This window comes from Dendrobium catenatum, unplaced genomic scaffold, assembly GCF_001605985.2.
Source record: "Dendrobium catenatum unplaced genomic scaffold, ASM160598v2 fragScaff_scaffold_1115, whole genome shotgun sequence".
NCBI classification, from domain to species: Eukaryota; Viridiplantae; Streptophyta; class Magnoliopsida; order Asparagales; family Orchidaceae; genus Dendrobium; species Dendrobium catenatum.
The window spans coordinates 10806-22694 of NW_021319577.1; the positions used below are offsets into that span (position 1 = coordinate 10806).

Below are 11889 nucleotides of genomic sequence, written 5' to 3' on the forward strand. Positions count from 1 at the left end.
ATATTAATGCATAATTCATTTATAATATATTAACTTTTAAGAGTTTACATTACAGCATTATTAAAAATATTTAAATTATATCTCACTTCCTTATATCAAATAATTACTTATTTTTATCATTTTATTACATATCATGAACCAGTAGAATTAAGCTATGCCCTTTACTTCCAACCAGTCATCAACAATTCACTTGCCTTCTCCTGAACCAGCTTCCAAGTTGCTTCCACATGTTGTTTCTCCGTCAGCGTCCCACCAACCGCAAACCGCAACACGAATTCCCCACCAACGACCGCATGTGTCATAAATACTTTCCCGCTTCCATTCACCGAATCAAGCAACTTCATGTTCATCTCCCTACACTTCTTCCCCTCATTTTTATCAACCCTCAATTTAAAGCAAACAAGCGTCAATCGTCGTGGCACAACCAAATCGAACCTCTCATCTTCAGCGACAAGTTTCTCGAAATGCTTTGCCATGTCCACATCACTCCTCACGTGCTCCATCAAATTAGCCTGGCCGAAACGCCTAATGACCACCCACAATTTCATGGCGCGAAACCTCCGGCTCAGTGCGATCTGCCAATCTTTGTAGTCGATCACATTGCCGACTTCAGCTGCGGTGTTCCGCAATATCTCTGGCTTGGTTGACAGCGAGTCTATCAATTTCGTCGTGCACCTTACCTGAGTTCGACAATATTGCTTTATTAGTAAAAATTTAAAAATTGTTAGAAATTTAAGTTAATTAGAAGATTATTTGGAATTGATAATTAGTGATTTTGAAATTTATAATGACCCAAATATTTTCTTTCAACTTTTTTTTTTTTGAAAATTAAATTGAGCTTATTTCATGATTGAAGATAAGTCATTGAATCTATGTAAATAATCATGAGTTTATTTAACTGCTAAATGCAATTAGTAAAAATTTATGAGAAAATTTTTAAACTAGGTATTATTAAACATTTAATAATGTAATTAAGTCTTAAAAAAATTAAATTTAAAAGTAGGCAAAGTCGCCCATCAAACAGGCGACTTATGCTGACTCAGACTTGCTGAGTCATGTTCTAGTCGTCGAAATAACATGCGACTTATTTAAGAAAAAAATTTACTATTGTAAGTTGCCCGTTAAACCACTACAGGAAAAACGTCATTTTCCGGCGGCCATTTTCGGCGGAAAATGGCCAAAATCCGTCAGAAATTGCATTTCCGGCGGAAATATTTTCGCCGGTTTCATGCGCGTCGTTAAAGAACTTCCGGCGTAAAATAATTAATTTTTAATTTCCGTCAGAAATCCGCCGGAAATCCCGCCGGAAATGTATTCGGAAAAAATTCGTCGGAAAACCAGTCAAAAATTTTGTCGGGAATTCGTTGAAAAAATCCGCCGGAATTTGCGACGGATTTTTTTCCGCCGGAAATTCTGTCGGAAATGAGCTGCTTTCCTGTAGTGAACGGGCGACATGCTACAGTAAATTCTGAAAAATAATTTAAAAATAAAATAAGTGAAAAATATATTAAATAAATATACTTGAAAAATAATTAAAAATAAAAAATAGAGACAAAAAAATATAAAGTTATGATATTTACTTTCGAAGCAAGTGTTTGATCGTGAAAAACTTTGAATCATTATTTTTTTTTTGTCACTTTACTTACTTTTTTTTTTTTTTTTTTGAAAAATAAGCCATTGAATCTATGTAAATAATCATGAGTTTATTTAACTACTAAATGCTATTAGTAAAAACTCACCCAAAGGCAGCAGCAGTCCATATTCGCAAGCAGCCACTTGTGTGGATTCATACTAAACGAATCCGCCGTCTCCAATCCATCAAAGTACCACCTGAACTCCGGGCAAATAGCAGCGCTCCCGGCGCACGCTGCGTCCACGTGGAACCACACCCCGAATTCCCTCGCCACTTCCCCGATCTCCCTTAATGGGTCCACCGCCCCCACCGCCGTTGTCCCCACCGTTCCACACAAATACAACGGCACCATCCCCGCCACTACATCAGCATCCATCGCCGCCCTCACGCTCTCCGCCGTCAACGCATACCCTGTCTCCGCCGACGTCGATATCACCCGAAAGTTTCTGGTCGGAATTCCAACCAGCTTCGCTGCCTTTTGAAATGTAAAATGCGTTTGATCAGATGCATATACCGTCAGCTTTGTGATCCCTTCGCCATTGCTCTGGCTCAGAGCATTATCTCTTGCCGCGGCAAGCGTGCAGACCACGGCTTCGCACGTGCTGCCGTGGATGACGCCGCCGCCGAGTCCGCCAGAAAGAAAAGTTGGTGGGAGTTTGAGCATATTGGCCATCCAGTCCATAACGATGGTTTCAAGCTCGGTGGCGGCAGGGGAAGCGATCCAGCTGAATCCGACGACGTTGAGGCCGGAACAGAGCATCTCTCCGGCGAAGCCGGCAGAGCTAGCGTTGGCTTGGTAATAGGCATAAAAATTGGGGCTTTGCCAGTGGGTGAGGCCGGGAAAGATGTCTGTTTTGATGTCGTGGAGAATGGTGGTGATGGGTGAGGGGAAGAGGGGAGGGGTGTCGGGAATGAGGTTGCGGAGATAGCCCGGCTTTACTTGGCTGCGAACGGGGAAGCGTTCTATGTCGCGGTAGTAGTCGGAGATGAAGTCGACGACCGCTTTGGATTCTTTGGAGAAGAGGTCTAGGTCTAGTGGCTGGAATGGTTCGATGGGGAGGTTTCCCATTGCGTCTTGAGTTTGGAGGAAGTAGAAACAAGAAAGGGGCTTGCTTGTGCTTTTGTTGTCTGCGTTGCCGCTATGCATGGACTGGTATGAAAGTTGGTATTTATAGAAGAGTATCGCTCCGTCGTGGCCTCATCTCGTAAGAAATTGAAAACTAGAAATTAGTTACAATATCTAATTAATATCCTAATTGTGTCATTAAAAAAAGATTAAGAACTAAGATAGTCATTACCAGCGATTGATTGTTAGTGTGAATTATCGGAACAAATAATATCTAGATATCATCCTAATACATTTTTAGATATGCCATGGAAATTAAATAAAGACATGAAAAATATCAATTCACAAAAGATTTTAAAATTTTGAGAAAGCTGATAATCATCCTCAAAAAATTTAGTGGCCATAGATCAAAATTTTAAAAATTAAATTAATAATAATAAAATTAGAAAAAATTCCTTTGATCAATATAATTAATAAGATAGTCATTACCTTTGAATTCCTTTTTTTGTTGTTGAAAATTTCAGAATTATGTTGGTTATTACCAATGTTTCAAAAGATGAAAATAATTTGGAGATTAACAGCTCAAATTTTACCCCACGTAGTGGGATAAAGGCTTGATGTTGTTGTTTTGTATTAACAGCTCAAATTTTGTACAATTTATATATAACATTATTCATAAACCCTAAGATGAAGAATGCAAATATCTTTAAAATTAATGAATGAAATGCCATAAAATTTTAAACAGGGCTTCACCAATATCAAATGAATAATGGGGATTTGGTTTGGTAGTTTAAAACATGCTTGATAAAATGTTAATTAAATCTAAAATTTTCTAACTAGGGTTTAGATTTTATCTTGATTCAATGGACATAAACAACCAAAGTTAGGCTGATTTTGCTCTTTGAGATGTCCATAACAATCTACTTAAAGGACTCGAAGTTTGGGAAGGTTTGGATTACCAGCTATTAGCCTTGGACAGATCTTTGGGCAAGGGAACCGCAAGTTCATTGTTGGCGACCTGCAAATGTCACGGTCTTACTTTAGAGATTTGAAGGAACATTTGAAGAGCTGAAAGAAAATGAGAGGTAGACCGTAGGTAGTGAGAGAGAGTCTAATTTCTAACATCCTTGTTTTGGTCCCTTTGGCTCAATTCAAATGCCTTAACTCATTTGGATGGCCAAGATCGGTTTGGAGGAATTCCAAGATGATGCCAAGTGTCTCTCAGGTGGTTAGAGGGCAAAAAAAGGACTAAGGCATGGTATAATGAGGTGGAAAGTTTATTTTGTCCTCACCTGGGAAGGGAACCACTTGGAGGCTGATTTAAGGTTAACCAGAGTTTAGGGTTGGTTTAGGTGAGGTCAACAAATGTTCTAGTGTCCAATAAAAGGGGTTAGATGGCCTTACATGAGGGGGAATGCCAGGTAAGCAAGAGTTTTTCCATATAAACTAGTTAAACATGAGGGGTTTAGTGCTATAAGATTGAATCTTGGGTGAATGAATGGATATAAATGTGGGTTTGATCAAATCATAGTGAGCTGACTTATATCGTGCAAGGTTGTGCACTAGGCTAACTAATTATAATGCAATGCTATTGATTGTCTAGGTGATTGAGAGTGATGATTTATCAGGGTGATTGATTATTCAGGGTTGATTGAAGCTTAATTCAATGTATGATTGTTGATTATATGATTGATTGATTGATTGCTGTTGTGCATGCTAATTGATTGATTGATTGCTTTGAATTGATTGGATTATGGATTGAATATGATTGAAGTCTAACTGGAGACTTTATGTCTATATGATTAACTTGAAATGGTTATGTGATTGATTATGGTGTGTTGACCCTGTTTTTCTCCAAACTATTAGTCAAAAGGGTTGACCTGGTCAAATTGACCAGGATAGGCCTTAAGACCCTTCCCAATCAATTCAGTGGGTCAAACCAAATTTGTTGAGCCCTTGCCCAGGCCCTTAGTTGACCAGGTCAACCTAGGTTGACTCAGATTGACATAAACCTCTCTATTGGGGTTCAAATCAAATTCAGAGCTTCATTGGCTCAATTCCCACCTACACTGGACTTAGTAGGTCAGACCCAACCTATTGGGCCCTGACCTCTGCTTTGGGTCAACCTGGTTGACCAAGTTAACCAAGGTTAACCTATTTGGCCCTTTTGAACCCAAATCAAATTCCAATTTATTCAAACCTTTCTTGGGCTCAAACCCCCACTACCTTCGACTCAATAGACTGGGTTGACCAATTCAACCTTTGACTTGGTCAACCCAAGTTCTATTAGGTAAATTTGACCCCTTTAGGTCAAATTTATCCTCTAAACAATCATTTAATCCTTTCCTAACGATCTCATGGGAAAATCCCATCCTAATTGAGCCCATCTCCATCCTAATTTTCCCTAGATGTGATGTAGGCCGTCCATATAAGGCCTAGGTCCATAAATAGGGAAAACTAGGGTTTTAAAAGGGACTTTTGGCTCATAATATCTCCCTAAGCCTCCAAAATCCAAAAAAAAAAAAAAATTGTGAGCTCCTATGACCCCTCTCCACCTTTTCCAAGCCAAACCCGACCGGTCAGAGCCGCCGGCAGCGTGATCTCCGGTGAACCGAGACCACAAACATTTCAAGGCTTCTTCCGTCCGATCCAAGGAGAATTAAGGCTCGTGTTCAACTAGGAAAACACTCGTGGACAATTTACAAGCTCAACCGTTCAAAGATATCGAAGATCCAACGGTTAGATATCTCAAAATCCCTAGACCTAGGTCACTACACATAGGGTTAAATAGCTTTCTACAAAGCGCGTTTTAGGCCATGAATTTTGTTCCCCATGATTTCTGTTCATTATGTTAGCCTAAGTATAAAATCTAATGCGAAATGATCCACCCGATCTTGAGTTTAAGCTCTTTTTTTGTTTAGGAATTCGGTGTACGCCCTGTTCGTGTGTTACGAGATCCAGAGTTCCAGACCATTGATCTTACGATCGACAGTCAGGATCACACTATTTTGTACTCTCGTTCGACTGCGTGTATCGATCCGTTGTGATTTCTCATCGTTCGGTTGGATCTGCAGTGTCTGTTCGAACCGCGAACAATCCGACGGCCTGTGATCCATGTCCTACGTGGATTAGTGGAGGTTTTTCCATGGCTCATCATGTCGTAATGATTGCGCCGCCACGCAATCATTACCCACGAACCGTGGAGCTAACAGGAGGCCGCTGCGTGGTCCACCGAGCTGCCAATTTGATTTTTAATTAATTTTGATTTTGTTTTTTTAAGTGTTTTTTAAATCATAACTTTAAAAAATCATTAAAAAATATTTGTTTATCCAAAAAATATATATTTTATATAAAAAGTTTTAGAAAAGATGTCTTTTTAATTTAAAAATAAAAGTATTTTGAAATTTTAATAGTATTTTCAGTTATTCTAATTATTAACTATCTTACTATTTTATATTAATTATTAATTATAAATTATTAAAGGATTATTTTATAATATTTATAATTCTTAAATTAAAAAAAAAAATATTTTGAAATATTTTTGAACCCTTCCTTGGGTGGCCAGTGGATCTCCCAAACATTTACAAATGAAATTAGTTGTAATTACATTTTTTTCTTAAACTTATATTTACATATTTCAAATTTGGGTATTTTGAATTATTTTTAAAATTACATATATATGTTAAATCCCTAATTTTGGGAAGTCCACTTCATGAAATTTTAAACATAGGTTATGTTCATGAATAGTATTCATGGGGAGGTGCATTAGTGGGTGGTTGGGTTCCAATCATCTACTAATCGCATCTTAAAATGCGCTTAGTCTTCTATTTTGTTGTCTTTTACATGTGTAGGATGTACGAGACCTTAGCCTAGGCCCTCATAGATTTTAGGACATGGCGTGCTTACTATTTTTATGTTCTCCTTGCATGTTTTCCTAAGGGTTAGTCCTAGACACTTGATTTAAACCCATTTAACGTAGTGACACCCTAAGGATAATAATTAAGGTTTATTCTAGCAAAATTAGAAAAATTATAGGAGCTAGAATAGATCCCTGATTGACAAAAAAATTTTAAAATTTAAACTTAGTAACATCCTAAACCTCTCAAAATTTTCTTGGAATTTTTAGGAGCCTTTAACTCAATTAATTAACAAACCCTAATTTACCCATTAATTAGATCTCGATAACTTCAGAAAATTCTAATAAATATATTTCAACTCAAAAAATTACCTTTAATACCTAAAACTCTTTAAGTTTCAACTCTTAACCTTAGATAATTAGGTCCCCTTAATTAGACCTTAATTTGAGCCTTAATTTAAATTTAATTAAAATTTACCTTTTTGCCTTAATTAAATGATTAAAAATTATTAAAAATTTTAAATCTTTCCCAAACACTTAGGAACATCTTCTTAGGTCATTTCTGACTTTTGGGGGTGATTCGAATCAGTTTGGAATTGATTTAGATCAAAACTTCTAAAATACCCCTCATTAAATAATTTCGATAATTCCTTAATTGCCTAAATCTTCTAAAATTTATATATTAGCCTATAAAACTCTAAATCCAGCAAACTCAAAGCCTAATTACTCCTTGTAAGCCCTAATATTTAATTAAAGTTTTAGAACCCCCAAACCTAGTCTATTTCAAATATTGACATTTTGGACCCGTTTAGTCTAACACATAGGAGGATCGGGACATTCCAAAATTGGCTAATATAATTTAAATTTTAAAGATCACTAACCTAAGCATTAAAATGGATAAAAAAATAAATTAACTAAAACTTATCCCAATTCATTAATATTTAAACATTAATTAAAGTTTCTTTTTTAGACATTCAACAAACCTGAACTATAGACATCTTAAATTAATTACCCGACATCGAAACTATAAAAAGCCACACAAGCCTACTACACACACATAGAGTTTCTAGGGCACTAATTCTAGATCTAGGATTAGAGCCAATGTTTACTTTTTATGTTTTTATGATGTGATGATCTTGCGTGTGGCATGAGTGTTGCTTGGGTTGATTTGCCTTGATTGATTTTGATTGTTATGATATTTAATTTATTAATGTACTTTCTCTTTGTGATGTGATTTGTTTGTTATATTTCTCATGGGCTATGGCCACTTTGATATTAATCAGTCTTATGCAGGTGGCCTCACTCATGCAGTGCTAAATGAAGGGGGCAATAATTATCAAGCTTTAAAACTAAGAGTATTTTTTTTGCAGGCGCTCCAGAAATTACTAAGGCCCCCCTCATTAAAAGAGTGTGGCCAAGTGTGTTTTCCTTTTATGTGAATATTAACTGCTTGGAATGTTATATAAATTGTTTGTGATTTTTATTAGGATAACCATGCAGGAGTCTGAGTATAGATTTTCTTTTTCAAATGTAAAGTAATTTATTATACATTAAGTTGTGAAAGTCTTTAAAAGTCTGACATTTCAAACATTCGGTACCTAAAGAGAATAAGAAAGGCCCTTCATAAGGAATTTCTTAGTCATTTGGGTACCCTTCCAGCGGACTAACCATACAGAGCTAAATAAGATAATCCAAAGAGATATGATATGGAGAAGGATGATCCACTCGAAGATGAAATGTCTGGCATTTAAGACTTGCATCATTCATTAGGATTAAAATCTAGATTATTGTCGGCGGAGCCTGACCACTAATACTTTTATTCAAACCCTCGGTTATACTTATACGACATTTGCCGTTGACTTTACTTTATTGTGGTTTTTCTGGATTTATATTGATGTGTTTATTTTTTGTGCATAGTAAAAATTGCATGCTTTTCTAAGATTTCTTTTTTGCATGTGTGTGGCCTGATTTTCGCTAGACTTTTTAGGTTAAAAAACTTTTTCTACCCATAACTAATACTCAAAATTTTAAGGTTTTAATAACTTAAAAACTTAACGACCTAGGAAATAGCCAGAATCGTCCGAGGTCGTATGCATATTAAATGCCTTCTTCTCTCTCCGTCTAATAAGACACCTCACCACCTGCGGGAAGAGTCCGAATAATCTGGCCTATGAGGATGTAGTGCCAGACTTGGGTATGCCCAGTCTTTTCTAAAAAAATATTTTTATATAGCCCTATTTTTAAAATCTCAAAGCATACCTGATTTGGACCTTTTTACTAGAATGCATTTCATCAGAAACCAACTAATTAAAAATTTAATTGCATTAGCTCTAGAAGCATTCAACCTATATAAGTCCAGAGCCAATTTGAAAATTCTCTAGACGTCGGCCCTACTTCATAAACCCTAAAACAAATACATATATTTCATAAAGACTAGACATTATAGATTTTAAGCGCTTAGGTGGTTAGCTGTCTTTTCTTTTCAGGTAGGATATAAGTCCAGGTGCATTAGCTAGGGCACGGATATTAGTGTTGGGTGTACACTGAACACACCTTAGATTTATGATTCAATGGTACTATATTGGGTGTCTTGTAGTATGCATAAACGGTGGGTAAGTCTCATTCTCTTATGGAGCTATAAATCCTGCATATCTGCATCATATAGATGATGCCCCTTCCATCCTTTCCCTCTGGATGCTATGAGTGTATGATCTTCTTCCCCTCTTCGTTTGCTTAATCCCTTCGGATGTTGGTATAAACTTTGTATGTTGGCTAAGCCGAGTTGAGCCCTTTCTTCCCTGTTGCGTAGGAACTTCTTAGTCCCCCTTTGTGTACCAATCTCTCTTTTTGGGAAGAATAATATTGGATCCTTAATCGAGAGTTTTCTCAGGCCCTATGCTCGAGATGTAATTAACCACGAGGGCTTGCGCCCGTGGGAAATAGAATTCCATAACAAATAAACCCCACTCGAGCTAATGTATTGAGTGGGGGAAGACTGTTGTTTTGATTAGGTCGTATATATTACTACCCATCGGGGTGCGTTGGTGAGAGCCGCTATCCTCAATGGTTAGTCGTATGTACAATCTAATCTGCCCTTCTATTGGCCCGTTTGCGATGAGCGCGGAGGTTTGTGATCGTTTTTATCCCTCGGGGTGGTGCGGTCTATACCCTCTGCACTCTACAGCCGGCGATGTCCTTTCGGAGGTCCATAGGGTGTTGATTGTAGAATGGATTGTCAATAACTGGGTAATGGTATATATGATGATTATAGGCTAGATGATTCATAGCTTGATGGTTGTCAGCCATTAGATTGACAATCAGGAGTCTAGATAGTTTATGATTATTCCTACGTACAAAAATGAGGTAAATAACAAGCATTTTGATAGTACTATTATTGAATTTCATTGGGTAAATTGATATATATGATTTTCTTAAATTATATAGATTTTTTTGTATTTCATGAATTATTGCATTTAATACATAAAAATAGATTTCATAGATAAAATGGTGTAAATGATATATGAGATAAATGTGGCATTCACAATTTAAAAAAGCAAGGATGATTGTTAACACTATAATTAATACGTGTTGGCTCTTAAAATATAACACCCTACGCATGAGAGTAGACCAAAAGACTTTTCTTAAAAATAAAAGGTCTTTAATATGATCTTGATTGCAGCCTGTAATTAATTGATTTATTACGCCGACAGATAGAGAGTGATGAATCTTAAAGATTTATTGAAATCCACCTACGAATTTTATGATAAAGACTTAATGATCAACTGGTTGACAGTAGGGTTAAATTAAATATTGATGACTAAATAATTGATAGTTGGGGTGGTAGGAGGAAAACACCTCAACATAGCTGGATGTTTTACATTGCTCTTTATAATAATACTCATGGTTGCATTTACATAATAGTGCATTAATTTGTTTTGATAGATATAACTGTTCTAAACTTGATCAAATTATCATTGATACTGATACAATATAGTATAATATTTGACATGTTATATTCATGGAGTCTTGTACCATTTTGTATTATAGTGTTATAGACCACTTTTATTTTTATTAATTATATTGATTTTACTATTAATTGATATTGACTTTGTAGATTGTGTAGTGTTCACACTGATATCTTAGATATTTATATTAGCATTGACTGAAACTTGCATGTTGATTCTTTTATCTCGCATTGAATGCATAGGTAAGTTTTGGTTATATACTGGGCTTTTATGCTCATTACACAGTTTTATATTATTTCAGGTAAATGCAAGGAGTCTGCAGAGTAAGGTTATATCGTGGTGATGGCTTGATCTAGTTTAGTTTTACTTTTAGCTTTTGATTAAATGTGTATTTTTCTATAGTATGAGGTGGCTATTCTGTATATGCTTTTGAACTTTGAATTAAGATGTAAATATTAATTGACTATACTAATATAATTATTATTTTCCACGCTATGTTCAAGTTTTTGCAGGCATTGTACATGCTATGTACAAGCATTATACATATTATGTAAAAGTTTATAAATGCTATGTATAAGCATTATACATAATATATATAAGTTCGTACACACTATGCACAATTTTATGCATGCTATATACAAGAATTATACACAGTATGTATAACTTTATACAAGTATTATACATCCTATATATAAATATTATGCATAGTATGTATATGTATTATTCACACTGTTTAAGTTTATACAAGCATTATACATGCTATGTATATGTTTATACACACTATATACAATCATAATACATACGATGTATAAGTTTATACAAACATTATACACATTATATACAAGAATTATACACTATAACTATAAGCATTATACATATATTGAAATTAGTTAAATCTGATTGTCAATGATATCATTGCTAAACAATTGGAAAAAAAAATAAAAATAATGAGAAATTTGAATCTTTCTTTGACGAGAGCACGAGAATCCAACACTAGGTGACAAAAATCATGTGACTAATGTGATTAGAGAGAGACCAAAGCGAGCGTATGGGGTGGTTGCAGTGCACAATTTTGTGGCAATTGAACGAAGGAAAGGGGTGGCTCGTGCGATCAGTTGCTAACGAGTGAAACCATGACCAAACTAGTCCACATTCATTTACAACACTCAACTAATTGTTGAACTCATTTTTGTATGAGGTCACTTGGACTACTCTTGGCCCTAAATTAATTTAATTTCCAAATTAATTTAAACTCTAGGATCCCCCTAGAATCTTGACCTTAGGATCTATGCTAGGATTCTTTTAGAGCTCAGACCATAGGAGCTACTCTAGATCATAAACTTCTTATAGACTCCAAGTTCTAGGAATT

At 35.7% G+C, this 11889-nt stretch overlaps 1 protein-coding gene across 1 annotated transcript; it reads right to left on the reverse strand.

The window, feature by feature from the left end:
• Nucleotides 1–121: 121 nt before the first annotated feature.
• LOC110112714 (tyrosine decarboxylase 1-like) lies at nt 122–2702 on the reverse strand. Its single transcript, XM_020845026.2, has 2 exons — nt 1740–2702; nt 122–680 (listed from the first exon to the last, which is right to left on the reverse strand). Exons 1-2 carry the CDS (start codon nt 2700–2702, stop codon nt 162–164), a joined length of 1482 nt encoding a protein of 493 aa, XP_020700685.1. The 3' UTR covers nt 122–161.
• Between the last annotated feature and the right edge of the window lie 9187 nt (nt 2703–11889).